The sequence below is a fragment of the Urocampus carinirostris genome, chromosome 10, assembly GCF_059441175.1.
Source record: "Urocampus carinirostris isolate Australia breed hairy pipefish chromosome 10, RoL_Ucar_1.0, whole genome shotgun sequence".
Lineage (NCBI taxonomy): Eukaryota > Metazoa > Chordata > Actinopteri > Syngnathiformes > Syngnathidae > Urocampus > Urocampus carinirostris.
This window is the reverse complement of record NC_142358.1, coordinates 28,985,001-29,009,972: the sequence shown is the minus strand read 5'-3', so window position 1 is coordinate 29,009,972 and position 24,972 is coordinate 28,985,001. Positions and strand designations below refer to the sequence as shown.

Here is a 24,972-nt window from a genome sequence, read left to right as displayed (position 1 = left end):
GGTTGTGTGTTTCTTCAAAGCCCTTTTACCTTATTCTTTTGAAGCCGTTGTTCTGGCATACATTAAATACATTCTGTTGCTTCCATCTTCTTCTTTATACAAATTTAGACGGGGGTTTTGAAGGGTTATTGTTCTATCTTCGTTATTCATTATCCATTATCCGTTATCGGTCAGTTCATAATACGCTACAAGGCCTAGGAGCCGGGACACTTACTCTCAGCCAAAAGGCCAAGCTAAGGTCCTAGCCCTAAAGCCTTGCTGCGATCATTGCGAATGCACCGTTCCCGGAGGTACTGCAATACCGGGCCGATGCGTGGGGTGGACAGAGCAGTTCAATAACCACAGCCGGTAACTTTATAGATAGTACACAATCCTAGAACCACAGTTTTTGGTTTGAACAAATTTATTGACACTAAAAACAGAAAACAATCATGACAATCTCAACAGCAATTAAGCACATTCACAATATGGCATCACTGCAGCTTTCAGTTTTAATGACGGTGATAGAACTAATGGTAGCCATTACCAACATTGATATAGGGGAGAGTTGGCTATTATAGTGGTGGAATTCATTCAGCTGATAAGCCAAGCTCGTACATTATGTAATCTTCTAGAGGAAATAACAGAACTTATAATGGGCTATTTCTTCATTCATTGTGATTTTCAAAGCAATTACTGTGTCATTAACTGGAAGAATGAGTTCTCATTAGACAAACATACAGTGGTAACCAAGGTTACTGAGAAAGAAAAACAGAGTGAGTAAAATGATTAAATTAATAAGTTGCATTGCTTAAGAATGGTATTTCTAGATCATTAATGCGTTTTTTTTTTTGCCCACATTGTCCCCGCACAGTGGTAGAATGAAAAGCAATAGCAAAAACTTTCAAAGATTGCTTGCATATTAGCGCTGATAGCAGACATATCGGATTAAATTATTTAAATCTGATGCTTTTGACTGATATCGAACCATCCATCCATTTATCCATCTATTATCTGCACCGCTTGTCCTTGGTAGGGTCGCAAGGGGTGCTGGAGCCCATCCCAGCTATCTTCGGGCAGTGGGCAGGGGACACCCTGAACTGGTAGCCAGCTACAGAGACAGACAACTCACTCGCTCATTCCAACCCGGGGACAATTTGAACCAGCCAATTAACCTGACATGCATGTTTTTTGGAATGTGGGAGGAAACACGGGGGAGAACATGCAAACTCCACATGACCAAACACGCGCTAACCACTGTGCTGCCGTGCTGCCCTGATATCGGACCTATATACGAAATTAATGTTGGAACTGTGAGGGTTTAGCACACAAACACCAGCCAGAGGGCGCCATGGAACTGATGGCCTAATTGGACATGTAACATTGAAAGACACTCATTTTCAGATCGTTGAACGTCCAGCCCACCTGCAATCAAGAAACCCTTCAACGCCTAGTTCTGTAATTATTCTAGCCTTGTTTTTGTTACTAGTTTTTCCATTCTCTTCCTCTACGGAGAATTCTTTGTTACTTCCTTGTCCCCAAAAAGACAAAAACTTTACATGTCCTCTCCATGCAACATAAAAGGGACACCCCTAAATAGAATATAAACTGGATTTGAAATTGTTCAATTGTTTTGTCTTTGTTTCAAGAAGAAAATGTAACTTTTTTTTATTTCATAATGCTTTTTTTTTTTCCGAAAATTATTCCAAGTTTGGGGATGTGTTATAAACGAGGTTTTTCAGTAATATATTTTATATTTGTGCAATGATTGACCAGTCTGTCTCCTAACCACTAGACCACCAGTGTTATATCTGACTCGTGAAAATGCAAAGACATTAAATAAATACATTGTACATTTTATGTTGGTATTGTGTTCAGAGTTTTAGTTGTCAATAACTTATTTTAATCTTGGATGCACATATTCAACAACATTTTTCACTCTAACATATTATTTTGGTATAATATTCTTTTCTAATTTTTGCAGAGAAATTCTATATGAGAAATAACTACAATGTAAATCACAATATATGATTTTTTATACCTTCAAATAAGTATTTGAACACTTGAGAAAATGAATGTTAATATTTGGTACGGTAGCCTTCGTTTGCTGTTACAGAGGGCAAATGTTTCCCGTAGTCTTTCACCAGGTTTGCACACACTGCAGGAGGGACCTTGGTCCACTCCTCCACACAGAGCTCCACGGAGCTGTCGTTGAGAAACACGGAGTTTGAGCTCCCTCCAAAGATTTTCGATTGGGTTCAGGTCTGGAGACGGGCTGGGCCATGCTAGAACCTTGATATGCTTCTTACGGAGCAACTTCTTGGTTTTCCTGGCTGTGTGCTTTGGGCCGTTGTCGTGCTAAAAGACCCAGCCATGACCCATCTTCAATGCTCTGACTGAGGGAAGGAGGTTGTCCCCCAAAATCTCACAATACAAGGCCCCTATCGTCCTCTCTTTAATGCAGTGCACTCGTCATGTCCTTTGTACAGAAAAACACCTTCAAAGTATGATGCTACACCCCCATGTTGCTCAGTATGGTGTTCTTAAGAGTGTATTCTTCCTTCTTCTTCCTCCGAACAAGCTTAGTGTAAATATGACCAAAAAGTTCTATTTTTGTCTCATCTGACCACAAAACCTTCTCCCATGACTTGGCATGTGCTGGTTTAAGCAGGGGAACTTTTTGTGCAATGCATAATTTCAAATCATGACGTCTTGGTGTATAACCTAAAGTAACCTTGGAAATGGTGGTCCCAGCTCTTTTCAGGTCATTGAACAACTCATGTGGTGTAGTTACAGGATGATTCCTCACCTTTCTTAGAATCATTGAGACCCCACGAGGTGATATATTGCCTTTGGCTCCGATTGAGATTGACTGTCATGTTTAGCTTCTTCCATTTTCTAATGATTGCTCCAACAGTGAACCTTTTTTCACCAAGCTGCTTGGCAATGGCTCCATAGCCCTTTTCAGCCTTGTGCAGGAGTACAATTTTGTCTCTGGTGTCTTTGGACAGCTCTTTGGTCTTCGCCATGTTACAAGTTCAAGTCTTACTGATTGTATGGGGTGTCTTTATGCGATTAATGACCTCAAACTGTCATGATTGCCGAAGTGAAGACACCTGCGGCAGTCGTGTGGCGCGCTGGAGCTCAGGAGGTAGAGCGATCGTTTTAGGATTAAGGGATCCCAGTTCGAATCCCGGCTTGTCCGTGTTACATGTCGAAGTGTCCTTGGGTAAGACATTGAACCCCCAATTACCCCCAATAAGCAGGTTAGCACCTTACATGGCTGCACACATCACGGCCGCTATTGGGAAATGTGAAGCACAATGTAAAGCGCTTTGGGAAGTCACTGACTTGAAAAGCGCTATATAAATGCAGATCATTTCATTTCATTTCATTTCCCTGATTGGCTGACGTTTTGTTCTTAAGCGGTCAGCGCCCGGACCAGTTTGTCCGAGCGTGCCTCTGTGTTCCTGTGTGTTTATGCCAGATTATCAAGTACTAAAGACTACTTTCTGTTTTGATTCCTGCCTTCGGTTCCGACCTGTTTTCTGCCCCACGTTACGACCTTCTCTCCTGCCCTGGCCATCGACCTGTCCGCTAAGATTGATTCTGCTTACCTGTCACGGAACTGCCGTTCCGCCCAACGCTGCTAGCGACCGACGTCCGCCAGCTTCCTAAGCCAGCTCTGTCAACTAGTCAATAAAGATTCCTTTCAAACGTACGCATTTGAGTCCGAGATTCCATCCTGGGTTCTGACACAAACAGGTACATCTGATTCAGGTTGATGCATGGAGTGTGGGTGGACTTCTACTGGGTGGACTGACCGGTCTTTCAGGGTCAGAATTCTAGATGATACACAGGAGTTCAAATTCTTATTTGCAGCTGTATCACACAAATAAATTGTTAGAAAAACATGGATTGTGATTTCTGGATTTTTCTTTTTAGTTTATCTCTCTCACAGTGGACATGCACGTACAATGGACGTACAATTGGACCCCTCCATAATTTTTAAGTAGAGGAAATAGCAAAATAGCAAGGTGTTCAGATACTTGTTGTCTTTACTGTATACTTCATAAATATGTAGTTGTAATAATAAAATTTGATACGTTTAGGTTCAAATAATTTTCAAATGAGTTGAGCAAACTTTACTGTCAATGGGCCGAGAGTTAACATTATTTTAGTTTCTCTATCTGAGAGTTGCGCTGACTGAAAGCCATTTTTGCCTTCACCTTTTTTCTTTTGGAGTCCTTCCTGTTTCCCCTCACTCTCCTCAATTATTTGCCCATCACGCGGCAAGTCTTTTTGTCTCTCGCTCTCATAGCTTCTTTTTTGCTGGAAGTTGTTTTGGGTTTGAAAAGATTTATGGAACTTTACTGGCATCTGTTCTGTGCTCTGGGGTCTGTCACACAAACTTACAGCAACAATACCAACCACTTTTGAGCCAAGGGCAATTATTTATTGAAGAAAAGCAGTTTTTGTTATGGTTTGGTGCAAAGTGGGTCATTAGTCCTTCGTTTTTGAAGGAACACAGTACTCTCTGTGTAGTATACTCAATCGGGCATTTCCAATTGCTGTATATGCAAAATACAGTCACGAGTGTTTGTCTAGGATCGTCCACTTCTCCTGTTGATTACCCAATCAAATAATCAAGGTTATAATTAAATCCCATGCATCCGTGAATGTTTTATTTTTTTTCCCCTCTTCCATGATTGCTCTGATGTCTGGTGTCTCACTCAAAGACGCTGTAGGCACATGTTGATGACGTACATAGAGCAGCTAATTGCTAGAGGTTATCTTGCTTTTGCAGGAAGACTGCCAGCTGGCTTGTGATGTCATATAGACCATCGTTTTTTTTAGAAGTTTATTTTATCGCAGTGGTTCTTAACTCTGTTGGATCACCAGTTTCATATGCGGATTCAGAAAACCCCTTTTAAAGTGTATATAGTATCTTTATGACCATAGGGCACACAGTGTTATAAAGTGCAGTCTCCGTAGCTGGTTCTATTTCTGTTATCATTACACAAGGCGCATCACACCATAGGGCTCAGGTGACCTCTGCTAACAGCTGCTTTAGAACACAGACAAACATAGAAATGTGCATGTTTAAAAACGCAATAAAAGTAAAACTTGTTTTTCTTTGTGGTTATTACTTTTTTTTTAAGCTGTACAAAACTAAGTTTGATACATTTTTTTACCGGTAATCCATATCAGTCAAACGTCAAAATTATTATCTTCTGTTTATGAACAGAAATCTTTGTTAAATCTCCATTAAAAAGTTTACTTTCTTTACTTTGAGAGTCACTTTCCATGCCGTGCCACTCCTCGAAAATGATCCCGCCCTTTGCAAAAAAGTGTCACGACTGCCATGGCGCCCAATACACCCCGCCCGTGTGGCGCCAGCTGCAGCTTGTTGACAGATTAGCCCCCTGTCAGTATTTAAACTTGGTCCTGTCAGTCGCCTTTTGTCGGTTTGTCTGTGAATCTCTATTTTTACACGGCAAGCCCTTTTTTGCCTGTTTTTGCTCCTGTTTGTCTCCCGCTACGATCTGTTTGATCTCGACAACGTCTGCTCTCCCGTCCCGAATTACGACCTTTTTTGATCTTGACCACGTTTGTTCTCCCGTCCCGAATAAAATTCGTTTTTTTATCTTGACCACATCTCCTGGCTTTTGACTTGTTTCCGATCCCGATCCCGTTTTTGCTCTTCTATCCCGGCTACCGACCCATTTTTTCCATTCCCGACACCGCCATTGCTCGCCACGAAGGTTCCACTTTTGCGTTCAGAGCGACCTGTTCCCCGCAACCAGCGATCACCGGATCGTGTGTGCAATCTTTTCCCTTCTTCCCAATAAAACTGTGAGTAACGTTACGCGAGTGGGTCCTGTTTCCGTTCTGCTCCTGACAAAAAGCTCCGACAACAGCCCTGACACAATCATTTATTTTTCTTATTTTAATCCGCTGGAAGTTCTTGCGCCACTGTACTCCTTGTCGGAATGGAAATATGACACTATTTGATGAAACAAAAGCACCAACACGTAGCAATAACATTCAAATTTCTAGATATGCTACAGTGTAAGCATCCATGAGTACTTATGCAAACAATGCATTGCGTGTGACGTTATAAAAGTTGCATTTAGTTGGAAATCTGAATGATCTCACAAAAACATTGGATTCCACCCAAAAATGTTGTATTGGTCTACGACTCAGCCAAGACCTATACTTGTGACCTTCCAGTCTCTGTGCAGGCGGCCAACTCTAAAGCCACCGAGCTTGTCTACATGCGCTGCTTCACATCACACACAGCCAATAGGACGCAACGCACAATTTGACTATCCATTTCCTCTCTCTATGTGCTTAATAATATATGAAATACATTACCCATGTTGGGAATTAAAATATCAAAATGTATCGTTTACCAAATTGTTCGATTTAGTTATCTGACTCCATTAACCAAACACAACCTACATTCACCCAACAATGCGCGCTCATTTCTTGATGGAAAAGATGAACAAGAATAGCCGACATTTTCACACGGGGGCAGATTTAATTCCTTTAACCATTTAACTAAGTGTACTCCATTGAAAATGGCCGAATTAGTGTTGTCGGAGTCCCTGGCAAGCCTTCTCTGAAGTCCTCTAGCCTCTTTCTCTCGGCCCACGCCTTTCCGCAAGATGGTGTGCCGACTCTCCCATGGGCGTGCCAATGAAGCCCCCCCGGGCTCCACCACCTCGGAGAACAGCGCCGCGATGTCTGGAATGAACCAAAACAACACCGAGCGTTTCTACGTCATCAGGGCCTTGTTCTCAAAACATTGCCTGCCATCCTCCGTCAGAGTCCTGTTATCAACAGAACTAGACAAAATATTCTGAATTTGGAACGGCGCGACCCGTCATTGAACTACTCGGTGAAAATCTTCATTGCACTCAATAAATATAAGTTGTATTCAATCGTATAAAATCCTTTATAGTCAAATGTAGAAAATCCTTCACCCACAATGCTACATTGTTACTGCGTATGCGTGGTGTGTCCCTCAATGTTTACAGTTGTATGCTATGGTTTACTTGCAAGTGACACGAAAAGTAAACCCCCGTCCAACACGCTTTGTCTTCAGTAACAGTAACGACTTCGTAACGCCGGAAAAAATAATTAGTTACATTACCCTGTTACTGGAAAAATTACGCCGTAACGTAACAGCATTATTTATAACGATGTTATTCCCAACACAGAGTGTGAGTTATTATTAGACGACGTATCACTTCTGAGCTTGCTAAATTCCGGCACACTGATTGTCCAAGCTATTTTAAAGCGTAGAAGCTCCACCGAACCCCTGAGACTGTCTCAGCGAACCCCTGGGGTTCGATCTAACCGTGATTAAGAACCCCTGTTCTATTGTATTAACAATCGCACATTATCCATATGGAAGTTCAGAGAAGGTTCATTTTAAAACCCTCTGTAGCTTCATTTTTTTGGGACTGCTTACCCATCTGTTTTTCTCTTATTCATGACATTGACATACTTTGTCCTCTGTTCCCGTCACTCACTACATTATTTAAAACACTGCCTGGAACAGGATGACCATGTCTGCATGTGATATCAAAATGTTCCTTGAAAAAATGAGTCCTTTTAGAATTTTTGTCATGCCTAACAAGTTGTGGCAAGTTTGAGAACATGCAAGTAGGCAAGGAGACAAAGAAAGAGCGCATGACCCTAAAATATACTGTATTTTCCGCACTAAAAGGCGCACCTAAAAGCCTTTATTTTTTTCAAAAGCTGACCATGCGCCTTATAATACAGTGCGGCTTATATATGGATCAATATTAAGTCGCAAAGTCTTGCAACTAAAGCAAGCAGCCGCCGACTAGATTTTCCCTCCAAAGGCGAAGTTGTCCGCGGTTTACGCTGGGATTTATATACTGGCGTTTCATTTCCTAACCAATGTGTCAATCATCATTTGAATCAGTCACTGTTGGCTAAAGTTATTCGGAGGTAAAGGGGGCGGATCCTTTTTATCATTTACAGGCTCACAGAGGCTAAAGGGGCGAAACAAAGCCTGCAATTGGCCGAAAAAGATGAATGTGAATCACAGTTGGGTTGCACTACGGCATAGAGAAACTATATTTACTATTCTGTATTTGTAAATATTTTACTCTCCTGGATTTACTACACTCACGGTTGTAAGAAGACCATGGTTACGTATCATTAATGAACGTGAGTGCTGCAAGAGAACTTGGGTGAGCTATACGGCTTTATATTTTTACGATGTCTTGTTTTAGAACGATCTTGATGTTTCTGTGATGAGTCTATTTTTAAACTAAATTCAATTCAAAGTGTTTATTGTCATATGCACAGTAAATAACCCCGTTTCCCTGCACAACAAAATTCTTACTTTGCTGTCCACACAGTTGCCAGCAAAAAATAAAATGGAAACTAAAAAATGTTTGTTTGGTGACATCGTACAGACACTGTTTCCGTACGTGTCTGAGACATGTATTTGCTTCTTTGCAAGCTTTGGGAATGTTAAGGGGGTAATAAGTTTGACTGAACTATCTGACTGTTTTGTCAACGTTCCTATTGTAACGCCTTAGAATCCGGTGCGCCTTATGTATGGAAAATATAGGACCAAAAACTATTTTTTGGGGGTGCGCCCTATCTATAACCCGGTGCGCCTTATAGTGCGGAAAATACGGTACACTAATGCTGAATTAACACAAATTGTATTAGCCTTGAAAAGCAAATTTCCAAATTTACCCAACAACCACATATTAAAAAATACCTTATTCTTTCAATAATCTATTATCACCTTATTTTCCCTGCAAGTGTTAAAAGTGTAATATGTCACGTTTGTCATTTATACTCAGTTCATGCACTTCATATTGTCCAAAAACTCGAAACCTTACTCCGCTCACCCAATCAAATCATTCTGGATAGTTGGCTGGCAATTTTGGGTGTTTACAGATAGCTCTGTTGGTTTTCATTTTAACGTGTCTCAACAGTGGGCATACATTATTAAATGAGCTTCCATTTTAATGATTCCTTAGAGACATACAGCCAAACAGGGTCTACTGGTGTAACACCATGAGTGTAAACTGTAGTTGAAATTAGTGTTAACCATTGTCTGTCACTCATGACAAAAAGTTACTGGACATCAGGGCAGACAACTCTGAAAAGTTGCCTGCCCAGCCAAAAAGTTGCCTGCCCCATTTTTCACAACTTGAAACACAATAAGACAACTAATCGAAAAAAAAAACATTGTTGCAAAATATTAAGGATTGATAATCAGAATATAAAACAGAACAACACTTTAAAATTAAGTTTATTATAAATCTACTTATAACATTCATTGCATGTATATGACATCGCTGTTTTCCATCCGCCATCACATGTACCTGTATTTTCTCATCTTCATCCATGCAATGTTTGCGTTGCGTCGTCTGCTACAAGCCACGTGAACTCCTCTTTCCACGATGCTTTTAATGTACGTTTACGTTTTGTAGCGTCATCAATTTTGTTAGCTTCTTTTGAATCTTTCTTCTGGGGCTGAGGTTTTGGGTTGATATTCTGGTAAGGGTATGGTAAGAGTGTGCAGTTTCCTCATGCCTGAGAAGATAAGCAGGACATGTGTTTCAGCCTTTAAGCACATTTATTCCTCAACAGGAAGCGAACAACAACATGGTTCCATTCAATACAACATGGCAATCAACAATTAGCAAAACGAAAAATGGTGCGCGCGTAATGACGTCACACAATGGAAAATGTCTTACCGCAATACCACGAGTAAATTGACAAATTTTAACAATTCCTAACCACTTATCAATTTTCTTGTGTTCTCTGTGCGTCTACTTTGGAAAATGATATGCAAATTCACGACCTTATAAGGCTCGGGAAAGTCCGGAAGCACGAAGTTATTCGATGCAGGCTTCTGATAGGCTGCCGAGTATGCAAATTGCCAAATGAACCGAAATTCCGAAATTTCCAAACGAACCGAAATTCCGAAATTTCTAAAACGAACGAAGATGTCGTAATTGGAATAAAACGTTTTATTTGCAAAAAAAAAATTGAAAGATTTTTAGATTTTTTTCTTGAAAAAGTTGTCGGCCACCCGGACAGAGGCGTTTGTAAGTTGTACGCCCGACATAAAAGATGTACGCCCCGGGCGTCTGGGCAGACATTATTTCAGACACTGGTGTTAAGTCATCCAGCAAACTAGGAGTGAGTGGTATTAGAATAGAATAGAATAGAATAGACCTTTATTGTCATTGTTACAAAATGAGTTAAACATATTGTAACAACGAAATTGGACGTGGCACTCCAGTTTCACATTTAACAGTGTGGATAAAAGAAGCAAAGAAACATACAATAAATGACTTACTTAACCCTATATATTTTGAAGTGAACAAACATATTTATGTGTCACCTGGGCTTTGCATACACTAACATTGTAAAATCTCTGAGAATATTACTATAAATGTTCTGCATTTCTATAGCGCTTTTCAAGTCAATGAAGACCTCCCAAAGCTCTTTACAATGGGCTTTACACGTACCCATTCACACACACACTCACACACCGATAGCAGCGTCAGCCATGCAAGCGCCAACCTGCTTATTGGGGGCATTAGGGATTCAGTCTCTTGTTGACGCTAGTTGTATTTTTGTGGTATTTTTAAAGTATTTCTGCAGACATATTTTTGTAGTATTTCTGTAATATTTCTATCAAATTACTGTACTCCTATTTGGTAGTATTTTGAAGTATGCAGAAGTATTTTTTGTGGTATTTCTATTATAAATCGGTGGTATTTTTGTATAATGACTAGTTGTATTTTTGTGGTATTTTTGTAGTATTTATGTAGTATTTTTATAGGATGACTGTGTTTTGAAGTGTACAGTACTATTTTTGTGGTATTTCTGTTATATAGGCTGAATTATTTTTGTAGGATGACTCTAGTTGTATTTTTGTTGTATTTCTGCAGATTTTTGTAGTATTTCTGTAATATTTTAATCTAATTAATGTACTTTTATTTGGTAGTATTTTTAAGTATACAGAAGTATATTTTGTGGTTTTTCTATTATAAATCTGTGTTTTTTTTTGTAGAATGACTAGTTGTATTTTTGTGGTATTTTTGTAGTATTTCTGCAGTCAGATCTTTGTAGTATTTCTGTAGTATTTTTATAGAATTATTGTATTTTGACTCGGTGGCCTTGGGGGTAGGGCGCCCGCCCCGAGACTGGGAGTTTGTGGTTCAAGCCTCGGCCGAGTCATACCTAAGACTTAAACATTGGTACCCGTTGCCTTCCTGATTGGCGTTCACTATTAGGGGTTGGAATTGGGGGGTTTGGTCACCTAATGACTCCCAACACCTCAGTTGGGTTGAGCGAGGTGGCTGGGAATCCCCTCCTCTGAATCAATCTCCCAAAAAGAGTCAGAAATGACTCTAGCCACCTCCCACTAAGGGGATATGGCTGTGGTATATATTAATATTTCTGTTATATATCTGAATTATTTCTATGGCTCATATTGTACTCATGAAATCTCATATCTGGCTCCTGACCCCTGTAGTACAGGAACAACTTGTGAAATTTGCAAACTAACCAGACTATGGCCTGCAATCAAACATACCGTATTTTCCGCACTATAAGGCGCACCGGGGTATAGGGCGCACCCCCAAAAAATAGTTTTTGGTCCTATATCTTCCATAGATAAGGCGCACCGGATTGATTATAAGGCGCCACAATGGGAACGTCGACAAAACAGTCAGATAGTTCAGTCAAACTTATTACCCCCTTAACATTCCCAAAGCTTGCAAAGAAGCAAATACGTGTCGTAGACACGTGCGGATGCGGTGTCCGAAAAATGTCACTCAAATGCATCGTTCCAAATATCATTCGGAAGGTTAAAGTCTTGGGATTTAAGAAATGACAACCATTCCTTAGTTTCTATTTTCTTTTTCGCTCGCAACTTTATTGTGCATATGACAATAAACACTTGGAATTGAGTTTAATTTAAAGAAAAACCCATCACAGAAACATCAAGATCACTCTGAAACAAGATACTGGGAAAATATATAGCCGGAGTAGCTCACCGAAGTCGTTGTATTCAATAATAATGTGCAACCATGGTCCTCTTATATCCGTGAGTGTAGTAAATCCAGGAGAATAAAATATTTACAAATACAGAATAGTAAAACATGCTTTCTCTATGCCGTAGACAACCAACCAAACTTGCTATTTACATTAATCTTTTTCGGCCAATTGCAGGCTTTGTTTTGTTCCTTTAGCCTATGCAAGCCCGTAAATGATAAAAAGGATCCGCCCCCTTTACCTCCGAATAACTTTAGCCAATAGTGATCGATTCAACTGATGATTGACACATCTTTTTCGGCCAATTGCAGAGTTTGTTTTGCCCCTTTAGCCTATCCGAGCCTGTAAATGATAAAAAGGATCCGCCCCCTTTACCTCCGAATAACTTTATCCAATAGTGATCGATTCAAATGATGATTGACACATTGGTTAGCCAATGAAACGCCGGTATATAAATCCCATCATACACCGCGGACTACTTCCACCCAGGGGAAAATATAGTCGGCGGCTGTTGCATTAGTTGCAAGACTTTGCGACACACCATTGAGCCATATATAAGGCGCACTGTATTATAAGGCGCATGGTCAGCTTCTGAAAAAAAATGAAGACTTTTAGGTGCGCCTTATAGTGCGGAAAATACGGTACTGTCTCCTTGTGTTAAATGCTTGCCCGTCTCGTCAACATTTCAAAAGGTGACGTCATCTTAGAAAATAGAAGATTCACATATAGTCGGCGCGGGACTGAGATCGTCTCTGTCAATCAATCAATGCATCCAGCCGACAGAAGGACGCGGGTTATGGGAGTCGTGACGCACTTTGCTCTTGCAGTAATGGGAGGAGGATGACAAGCTGGCGTCAGTCTCCTTACACGGCTACAGCAACGTGCGATAAAAGCACTCCACTTAGCCACGCAGTCGGGAAGGGCGGAGGGAGGATGCTGGATGCACGGAGGAAATGATGTGTGTGAATTTCAAATGAGTTTAGCGCGTGGAGGACTTGTCAGCGTGTGATGCGTTTTAGATAGGGAAGTAAAGATGACACTCCAGACGACACAGGGGGAATAACGTGCACTCTTATTAGCCTAACGGATGATTTAAACAAAAATGAAGACCCTGAGAGGTTTGGCGAAGTAGGTTTTTAGTCTGAAATTCTATTCTATGAGTGGTCCCAATTTTTGAAGTCAAAACTGACTTTGTTGCAAAATACTGATGAAAACGCATTATGCTTTTAAATCGAGAAATAATGAAATATTCAAGTATTATACATTTTTAATGATTGCCGTACTTGTTCGTGTGTAATGCGAACTCGTGTATAACACGCACCCTTAATGTTTTATTAGACTTTGGTACAAAATTTTGTTTCCTGTTTTCTCAGTTCAAACTTTAAAAAGATTGCAATGGGAATTGCCCCGGGTTGCAGTCGTGAGAGCACTGAACTCTACCCACTAGACTGCTAGTGTTCGAGATAACATACAAAAAGGCAGTAGATTTTATCTCATTATCATACTATTTCTATTGGTGGCATGTTCTTTTGTAAGCGACAAATTTGTTGTCATTGTAACATTTGAAATGTTCAACAAAATCAACATTTGTCTCTGCTATGTAGCTTGAAGATCGTGTGATAATGAGATAAAACCTAATGCCTTTTCATTAGTCATCCAAATCACTCTTTGTCGGGTCATTCCTGTTTTGTGTTTTTACCTTAGAGACCCAGGTTAAAATCCATCTATTATCTGCACCGCTTATCCTCAGTAAGGTCGCGGGGGTGCTGGAGCCCATCCCAGCCATCCTCGGGCAGTGGGCAAGGGACACCCTGAACTGGTTACCAGCCAGTCGCAAGGCACATAGGGACAGACAATTCGTTCGCTCATTCACACCTAGGGACAATTTTGACCGGCCAATGACCTTAACATGCATGTTTTTGGGAATTTGGGAGGAAACTGGAGAGCCCGGAGGAAACCCACTCAAGCACAGGGAGAACATGCAAACTCCATACATGAACGTTTGATCTCATGACCTCAGAACTGTGCCCCACATGCCCTAACCACTGCGCCGGCGTGCCTGTTGTTATGTACAATATGAAAAATGTTGTCAGAAACATTGAATAATTTATCCTCTAGAACTGTGATATAAATGTTTTTAGACATCATTGTGGTCTTTTGCATTTAGAGCGAATGCATTGTGAAAAAGGGCTGCTCGTTTTCCTCTTTCGATCGGTCGATATATTGATTATTAAAAAAGGCACGTTTACATAATAGTTCATTTAATTTAGCTTTTTATTCAGATAAATATTGTTTATTTTAATGAATGATTTTTTTTTACCTTTTAAGAAAATTTTATTTTCTTACCCAAAAGGTCTATTTGATTTTGTCACTTTTGGAATAGGACACACAATTTATTAACAGAGAATTAATTACTAATGTGATCCATATCAAACTAGTGCTGATTCCAGTAGTCAAAAAACTATCGGTCAAAAATACATCTGTACACACACCCAAGCTATTAGACTCTCTTGCGTAGTGACAGCCAAGCATGCCATGCATCTCACATAATGTATGATAGGGAGGCTGCAAAAAGGCCCTACTGAAATATGAGTTTGCTGACAGATGCATGCATGCATAGACTGCACTTGACATTACATGCAAAGGCTTTGTCATGCAATGCCTCTGTGAGACACGCACACACACTGAAAGACACACAGAGTTTGCAGAAGCGGTGAACGTGGCGGCCATCAGCACAATCCATTCCCCGGGGACACCATATTACAGTTAGACTATTTTTCGCACTATAGGGTGCACCCCCCAAAAAGTGCAATAGATTTAGCATTGAGTATGTAGAGCAAATAAGCCCAGCGAAAAAATGACTTCCACCTTCTTTGGTTCAAATAACTCACTTTGGAATGGGTGGAACAACAGCGTCCCCCTTTGGACAGTTCCCAGACATACGAATTCACCATGTACCATAATGAAATCTGATAACGTGAAGTTTTGAAAGTGGTTAAAACATCCAAGGCAAAGTATGAATAAAAAATTGTTCTCACCGTACGTAATTACGTCGATTGGAGGGAACTGCTCAAGTAAAAAACTCATTTGGCTTTCTTACAAGTTTTGCAACTTCAAACACCGTCATCTGATGCTGGTGGTCTCTCGTAGCTGAGGCCACGCCCAAAGAGGCATGATCTGGTCAAGCGTCCCTGGTCCATATAAAGAGTAAATGGTCAATAGGTCGCTCTCTATTTCATTACCTTTCATCGCCCCCACTGCGGCCTTGAGTTCAGCACTTGGTCCATACGTTACGACCATCCACAGCACGAGACCAAATCTCTCCACCACGCGAGTAAGGTGACGGCTTCAGATTTAACTCCATGTTTGCTGGTTCTTGGGAATGAGCGTTTTTTTTATGTACAAGGGAATTCCCCCCAAATGGACTGGCATTACAGTGGAAACTTTCTTTTTGTGCTAGTAACCTCCAGACTTTCAGCGGTTGAAAACTCCCATAATCTCTGGCGCGTCCCTCCTTTTTTTTCTATCATTAATTATCTGTTAATAGATTGTGTATTCCATTTCAATCAGCCTGGTTCATTGTGTAAAATAAATACAATATCTTGACCTACAATTATTAAAAAAGGCACCTTTAAATAATAGTTCATTTTACTCTGGCTTTTTATTCGGATAAATATTGTTTAATTTTAATGATTTTTTTTTTACCTTTTAAGAAAATTTTATTTTCAATTCCAAAAGGTCTTTTTGATTTTGTCACTATTGGAATAAGACACACAATTTATTAACAGAGAATGAATTACTAGTGTTATCCATATCACACTAGTGCTGATTCCAGTAGTCAAAAAACTGTATCGTTGAATCCTTTTTCTTGGGATTAGTAATTCATTTGAGAACTCAAAGAACTAGAAGTAATAATGTAATTTAATCGGTTTTATCAGTAGAGAAGCTAGCATTCTTCAGAGAAAAAAGATTTATGGTGAAACACAAGCAACATCTAGTGGCAAATTCATTTACTGATTGCAGTAAAGAATAATTTGTTGTAATTCTTCCGATTTTTCAAAATTAAGGTAGAAAAATTCCCACAGGTAACAGTACACAAAACATAGTAAACATAGTGTCAGAACCCGAACAGACTGTGGACCCAAACGCGTAACGTTTTTACACCAAGCTTTATTTTATGAAAACAGGGCAGTTATGCGCGGGAACATAAACGCCAGTAATCCGCCGATTGCTGGGCAGAAGAAGTGAGACAGAGAAGTCAGGCGCGGGAAAAGAGGAAGCTAGGGGCAGACGAGATCGAAACGGGACAGGACAAACGGAATCGATACCTGATACAGGATGCACGAGCAAGATACCGGACAGGACGGGACAGACTGCTCCGATACCTGATACAGGATGCACTAGCAAGATACCAGACAGGACAGGACAGACGGGATCGATACCGGGTACGGGATGCACGAGCAAGATACTGGACAGAACGGGACAGACGGGATCGATACCGGATACAGGATGCATGAGCAAGATACCAGACAGGACGGGACAGACGGGATCGATACCAGATACTGGATACACGAGCCGGATACCTGACAGAGTGAAAATGCTTGCCTTGCATGTGCAGAGGTTTGTTGACGGACTGACAAGGAGTGAATGAGAGCATTGACTTTAAATAGCAAGGGAGCCAATCAGGCAAAGAGCAACGGCTGGCACCAAAAGAGCGGGCACAGGTGAGGGCAATGGGCAATCGTGACACATAGAGCAATTATCACTTAGGTCAGTCTCCAAGCTCTACCTTATAAATATGTTTGCTTATTTATCCTGACATTCTTTATGTCTTATTTTTTCAAGTCTTGATTATGCGATTATCCTGCTGTGCCATGTTTAATCTCATCTTGAACAACGTGTGCTACATTGTTATCAATTTCAATAAAGACAATTCTAATTCTACAAATTAGCACGATCACCGAAGGTAAAATGTAGTGATTTTAATGCTACAGTGTTGCGTGAAATGACGTAAAACCACACAACTTGGGTCCCCACAAAAAATAGGTTAAAGAAAGGGTAAATCGCCTAAGAGTGTATTAACGTGTTAAATGTTTTGAGTTCGGGTTTTGTCCAAATGTTTAGAAGACACCTGCTTTGACGTCACAGTGTTTTTTCCTACATTACACGTATACGATAAAGATGAGCATGTAATTTGATCAATAAGCACCGGCCAGAGCAGTCTGGCTTCACTGGGATGGCTACTGAGAACAATTAGCATCATTGAGCTACGCTAATGTGGTTTTGTGCCATGATAATGATGCGGGAAGAGGAAAGTTAGAAGGTTAAAGTCGTCATGGTCATGTCCACCTCTGATCACACATGCACACAGGTGATGCAACTTGTTTTTTTTACTGTTAATTCTGAATTAACATTGATTTAATGCAGAATGTAGAACGTTGGTCTGTGTTCAGTTCTAACCTGCAGTGCAGGAAGGGAAGGTCACTAACTTAGTTTTTTTTCTCCGCAGCCACTTTCAATCTCATCATTTGGCTGCTATTGCTAGAAAATTGTGAAATTATGTGAGCCAGGGGATGAGGAAGCTTTGCTGGATGGTGTGTTCTACGGACGTCAACTCTCAGTTGTGACAGAAAGTGATAAGTCCTTTTCTTCGTCAGTAGCTGCTGCTCCTTGCTTATTTTTAGATGAGACGTGAGGCCTAGTATAGAAAAGACAGCAGATGAAGAATACTTTTCTGTTCTTACCTTACAGTTGTATTGGCAGTGGATGCACAATCTCATTTGTCGTTTTCATTGTATTTACTTACTTGTTTTTGCGAACCAGTTCCGGTGGAGAACTCTCAGCTGATCCCAAGTCAGTAACGTTTAAAGGTAACTCAATTGATGGATGTGTTGGAGTTCACTGCGTTGGAGTTCACTGCATCTCTTATTGACTGCAAGCCTAAATGACGTCCTTTTGAGGGCAACTGTGACAACTGACGATTATTGACTGTCTTTGGTTGATGTGAAATGTATTGAATTACCGTGTCTAGCACTGTGGGGTTTTTTTCAGCGTTCGTACGGGTGCTTGAAATCCTTGAAAATGCTTGAACTTTAATGTTGTGTTTTTAAGGATTGAAAAGTGCTTGGATTATGGCTTCAAAATTGTTGCCATGTTTTACAAGTCTACAAGGTATGGGCAGGGCACCTGTGTGATATGGCAGGGGTAAAGCAGTGAAAGCTGTCGGGCCCTGCTGTTGAACAAAAGCGTGTGTTGTGTCACCTGACCCGAGTGACAAGGCCGTTTTTTTGTGTCCCGTTCCATCTGGAGGGATGAAAGCATGACCAACTTGGGTGCCGAGGTGCGTAACTTGTTTGGGAGTTTGGGCATTTGGGTTTGTCATGGTCAAATCTTTTAGTATTTTTTCCTACTTTTTCCTTTTTTTTTTCTTTGTTAATGTGTATGTGTTTGTCTTGCTGTCAATGGATATGACCAAGGTAGGTAGACAAATACATAGATAGATAGATAGATAGATAGATAGATAGATAGATGGATAGATAGATAGATAGATAGATAGATAGATAGATAGATAGATAGATAGATAGATAGATAGATAGATAGATAGATAGATAGATAGATAGATAGATAGATAGATAGATAGATAGATAGATAGATAGATAGATAGATAGATAGATAGATAGATAGATAGATAGATAGATAGATAGATAGATAGATAGATAGATAGATAGATAGATAGATAGATAGATAGATAGATAGATAGATAGATAGATAGATAGATAGATAGATAGATAGATAGATAGATAGATAGATAGATAGATAGATAGATAGATAGATAGATAGATAGATCTTTGGCTTGGGTGCCTTGTTCTCCTTGTATGTTCAAAATCCATTGATGTTTACTTTGCTTTTTTTGAGTGTCGACAAATCGATAAACTTAACAGTATTGACTACATTTAAGCTCCAAAAATGAAATTGAGTTGATGAGATTTTGAAAACCTATCTAACCAAGTCCAGTAAACAACAGTGACTCTATTTGAACAAGGCTTCAGCAATCGATATGCTTCTCTGCTAATATTGTCCACACGACCCGCAGCTTGGTTGTCATGCACTACTTACAATCTCAGGAAACCCTCAACAAGGGCTGCTGGTGTGGGCGAGGTAATATTATGACCAACTGAGCACCGTACAACTATTTTATGGTCTATTGATGTGTCACTTTGGTCTTTGTCCCATTGTATCTTAGCAACCGGGTATTTTCCGATACCTGGGATTTCTACGGGTCATCCCAATGCTGGACCCTCGCAATTGGCAAATGCAAAGTGAGGGGGGTTTGGCAGGGCAGAGGGAGGTTCATGAAGCGGCAGAGAAGCAAATGAGCGCACAGGGCAAGGAGACGTTGGCAAGCTGCACCACTGAAATGTCACTTGCTCCATATTGAAGCAAGCGTGCCATTTGAGCAGGGTTTAAGGACAGAGATCACGGCCAAGGCTGCTTTACCATTTTTGCAAGACTTGAGGTTTTGTTCTCAAAAGATGGAGAGGAGGCACTCGTCTGGTGTCATGGGATGCCACCTGGACAATTCACATCCTGCAAAGCAGGTAGAGTATGTGTTGATTTTTTTTGTGTAGACCTGTGCTCAAAATCAGAACAACTGAAGATGGGACAAGTTTAAGCTAGTGTCTAAATTAAGCGTTGAGGTTTTGGGTCAATTATGAGAGTGTAGCTTTCAGTGTTCGAGAGAGCGAAACGGCTGCTGGCAGATTTAGTGGCACAAATTATTCTTTCATGACTAACTTGTTTCTTTAATAAAATTAGCCGTGTTCATTTTTATCTCATCCAATGGGAAAAAACTTGTCCGGCTTGGTTTTAGTCTCATGATTTCCTACTGACTTGTAGTAGCGATACTGAATCCGACGTTTTTAACTTCCCCTTCGGCTATCAACAAAGGATATTATCTATTTATCATCTATTTAAAGGATAACCCGAGAAAGCTGATTGAAAGCCGAAGCACGTCTTTTGTTGTCATCTACAAATCAATATTTACGCTTGCTTCGACTTAATTGCCCTGCAACTTTGAGCTCTGCAGTCTTGCAATAGTGTGTAACTGTGCAGTCATACTCTTGGATCAGAACATGATCATGGCCTTTGGGGCTTGTAGTTGACTTTCGCTGCTGAAGCTTTTGTTTTTCAAGGAAAATTCATTGAGTATACTTGCATGTTTCTTTTAATAGAAAAGTTGTGTAATCTTACTTATTTTACCTTTATTTAAGGTAGTATTTTTTATATTTATTTTTTTCCGAAGCTCTAATAAAACTGTCATAAAGGATGATATATGTAAGAGGAGCTCAGCTGTCCGGCTCCGATGAGCTGTTCCCGTTTTCACTTGAGTGACCACAGGCTGCCTTTGGACTCGGCTTGTCTCTTTCTCTATCGTTCTCTCTATCCATGCAGCTTTATCTCTCTTCTTTTGCCATCTGTCATTTTGCCTTATATTCCTACATATCTTTATACTGTCTCAGGAGAAGACTGACATTGGAGTGGGGATGACAGTGGGAAAATTGAAATAGTAGATATAAGGAGGAGAAGGATGAGGAGGCATGTTTATAAACCAAGAGCGAATCCCTGTATTCGTGGTTCTCGAAACAGAGTGAGATGGAAACAATGTGTGTTGTGTGATAAAATAAATATATTTAGGGGGATTTACAGACCATCATTTCAGAGACACTAAATGCTAGTTCTGATTATTTAAATTTTAATTGTGGCAGCAGTAGCTCGGGAGGTAGAGCGCTCGTCTTGAAGGGGTCCCAGGGATCAAGGGATCCCAGTTCGAATCCCGGCTTGTCCGTGTTACATGTCAAAGTGTCCTTGGGTAAGACACTGAACCCCTAAAACCCCCAGTAAGCAGGTTAGCGTCTTACATGGCTGCAAAACAAGGCTGCTATTGGGAAATGTGAAGCACACTGTAAAGCGCTTTGGGAAGTCATTGACTTTAATTGTGTGTTTTTCACATATCCTCGCCAGTCACATGCAGTGATGTTTGTGAGGCAGTGGGTTTCCTCCGGACATTCCGGTTTCCTCCCACATTCCCAAAAACATGCATGTCAGGTTAATTGGCCAGTCCAAATTGTCCCCTGGTGTGAATGAGTGAGTGAGTTGTCTATCACTGTGTGCCTGCGACTGCTGGCAACCAGTTCAGGGTGTCCCCAGCCCACTGCCCGAAGATAGCTGGGATGGGCTCAAGCACCCTACTGAGGATAAGCGGTGCAGATAATGGATGGATGGTGCATCATCTGCACACATAGTTACATACATATGCAAGTTCTTGCACACATTTTTAAAAAATGTTACTTATTTGTCTCCGAACGAGTAATCACTCTTGGTCCTTCTTGGCAGTTATTTGTTTGGTCTAGTCAAATTTATATTTCATGCTTGACCTGTCGTGCTTCTGATTTTCAAAGTTTTATTGCTCCAAAAAAGTAAATTTTAGCAGTGCTCTCAAAATAAATTTCTATGAGAGGAAACGGATCCTCACAGTTTATTATTTTAGTCAATATTATTAAAATGAAAGAAAAATTAGCAAACTTGTTTTAAAACTCCTGAGTAATTGGTATCGAAACAACCGTTGGAGGGTCATTTTACGATCTTTTTAAATTGAAGTCGAGAAGCAGAACCATGCCACAAATAGAATCACCAATATTCTTATGGATAAGGGAGCCTACCAAGATGTTTTTTATTTTTATTTCACAGATGATTTAAGATATGGATTGCCTCTGTCCTGTTAACATAGGGCGTGTTACCTGAAAGCTAACACAAGAGGAGGGTTAAAAAAATTAACTTTTGAAACATTTGTATGGGTAAAAATAGCGTCTTCAGATACAAGGTAAAAAAATTGAATTGTCTCCCACAAAAAAACAGACATGCACACTCCCACTCGCACAAAAACATACAGAAAAGCTTCCCTTGTCACCACATAGAGTCCATTACTGGCAGGTAATGGCTAAATGTCACAATAGCAGGATGTCATAAAGCTCTGGAGTGGCCTAATGGGTTTTGTTCTGGTTGAGGTGACACGTGCACGGTCACTCCCACGCGCACTCGTGCTGTCACGCGCTTTTCCAGGAAACAATCTCCCCCCCGTACCTGGCCATGGAGTTTACTCGTCTGCAAACATCTCTGAAGAGTTAAAGCAATTTGTATGAGGAAGCCTATTGCAAGCGTCATCTGTCGTTTTTGTTTAGAATCAGCGGCCATTGTTGCTGCCGTTATCTTACTCTCCCGACCCCACCCCCAGCCGCAACTCAGGCGACTACGTTTGAGTTTGTTTTAAGGTACCGTAAATTCCGGACTATAGAGCGCACCTGATTATAAGCCGCACCCACCACATTTTAAGAGGAAAACCGATTTTGTACTTACACAAGCCGCACCTGTATATAAGCCGCAGCATGCGCCCACATTAAAAAATGTAACACAAACACAAAATTAACCCAAACCCGACTTTAAGTCCCGCGATCGAAACTAAATGTCCTTCATTAAAGTACACAGTCCAAAAAATCACAGCCGGCAAAATGAACAGAAAATGATCAACTTAAGGTTTGATGCAGACCTGCAGAGTCCGGGTCCCGTTGAAAGTAATCCAAGGAAAAAAGTGCATATTTCCAAAGGTAAGGGTGGGAAAAATATATATCCACTATTGTCCGCCGCGTCCACAAACAGGTCTCTCTGTTCCTCACCTTTACCCCACTTCCCGTCACCCCGCGTTTGTTCCGCCCCTTCTTTTTCATTCGCCCGTGCAAAACATATCAGAATAAGTGTTTAAAATAAATACAAATAAATACATTACAAAAATATACAGTTGCAAATACATATTATACATGGTACACATATTTACAAAGAAAGACGGTACACTGAGAGAGTTTTCAAAGCTTTATTAATAATAATATAACTTTCATCCCAAACGGTGCCTGTGACAGGGCAGTTAATGGTAGCAACATGCTAGCAACACGCTCGCAACACAGTAAATGGGTCTGGTAAAAAAACATACCGTACTTGTAAAAATCACGGTAAACCCTCCTCATCTTCCTCCTTAGAACTGAAGCCATCAAAGTCGTCTTCCTCAGTGTCGGAAAGAAACTTTGTCATATAGACGTCGTCCCACGCTCCCTTTGTCCAAAACACGCTAGCAACACACTCGCAACACAGTAAACGGGTCTGTTAAAAAAACATACCGTACTTGTAAAAATCATGGTAAACAGTACTTCATCTTCCTCATGTGCTGCGTTATGTGCCTTTCTTTTTGCATTTTGCATGATGAGGGTATACGCTAATTTAATTCATGCACACACCAAGAAGTTGCAGTCTTCCTCGGCGCATATATTCCACCGGTCTTAATCTTACCTTTTGTACTCAAGCACCGCTGGCGGCCGTTAGAAAAATTACATAAATTGGCCGCATCACTGAATAAGCCGCAGGGATGAAAGTTTGGGGGGGAAAGTGGCGGCTTATAGTCCGGAATTTACGGTACACAACCTTCAAAACTTCAGCGTCACCCAAACAATTTTGCGTTTTCCATGAAAAAGTCTCACTTCGATTTATCAAAAGAGTTGTTCAACGTCTGTTCTTTTGCCCTATTAATCGCTTCCTTTTGTTGGTGTCAAGGCCAGAACGGAGACAGGACCCACTTGCGTGCGTTTCTCTTCGTTTTATTGGGAAGAAGGGAAAGGATTGTACACACGATCCCGAGATCGCTGGTCGCGGGGAGCAGGTTGCTCAAACGCGGAAGTGATATTTCCGTGGCGAGCGATGGCGGTGTAGAGAGCGGGAAAAACAGGTCAGAAGCCAGCACAGTGGAGCAGAATCGTGGTCGAGATCAGAAAATGAGTCAAAGCCGGGAAACAGAACAGGAGTGAGTCAGGGTCGAAAAGCTTGCCTAGCGTGAGCTGAGGTTCGCAGACGGACTGACAACTGATGGCAGAAAGACGGGGGTTTAAAAAGTGACAGGGAGCCAATCAGGGTCCGAGGCAATTTGCGCCAAAGGAGCGGGCACAGGCGCCTCGCATCAGTAATCATGACAGTTGGCTCAACAAAGATATGGCTTTTTCTTCGTCACTCTGCCTTCAAAGCCACCATATCGAAGTTGTCTCTTCACTGTAGATGTTGAGAGTAGTGTTTTGTAGGTGCTATTTATCCAAGCTGCTAGTTGAGGACATTGTATCCCAAACAAGAGACTCTAATGTTTTTGTCTTCTTACCACATTTTTTTCTTCTCGGGTTAGAGCCTTTTTGTGCTGTTCTCTAAAGGGAGTAGTCCACACTGTGGATCTTAACACAATGTCCTATTAGAACACTGGATTGCTGGTTGCTGGAAATGAGCTTCTATACACCCTGGATATCAAAATTAGAGAACAACTTGTAAAAAAATGAATCATTTTGAAATAATACCATCTTTACTGTTCCACAGTTGAATTGCATTTTATTGTATCTTTATCATAGTACTACAGACCCTTTTAGTAACAAAATAACTAAATATTTTTCAGAAAATGCACCGATCAAAATTAGAGAACACAGTGATCAAGACAACTTAAACTTTGGCATGGGAACTTTTTAAAGGTAACAACAGTCAGCAATTGGTAAGAAGTGGAAAGGCCTCATCTGGGAATGACTTCAGCAGATAAACCTGGTCTCTCACACTGCTCTGGTGTGATTTTGATCCATTCTTAATCTAGCCTCTTCCACCACAGTTTGGTGATTGTAGTGGTTTTCTCGACTATAACGTTGTCACCAAGGATTTTCCAGAGGTTCTCTATTCGGTTGAGATCAGGACTCCGGAGAGGCCATGCCATTAATTCAATGTTAAGAGTCCTTAAAATCTTTTTTAACAGACTTTACAGTTGACCACTGGAACTACTTCATAAAAAGCACG

At 40.7% G+C, this 24,972-nt stretch overlaps 1 protein-coding gene across 2 annotated transcripts in view; it reads left to right on the top strand.

The window, feature by feature from the left end:
• pde3a (phosphodiesterase 3A, cGMP-inhibited) overlaps positions 1-24,972 on the top strand; it is an 88,293-nt gene that overhangs the window by 17,607 nt on the left and 45,714 nt on the right. The window contains exon 1 of one of the 2 annotated variants that reach the window (XM_088345963.1): positions 19,447-19,652. The exons of the other annotated variant lie outside the window; for it this stretch is intronic. Coding sequence (XP_088202089.1) covers positions 19,587-19,652 — 66 coding nt within the window. The 5' untranslated portion in view covers positions 19,447-19,586. Of the gene's footprint in view, positions 1-19,446; positions 19,653-24,972 lie in introns of those variants that run through there. 2 annotated transcript variants of the gene reach the window in all.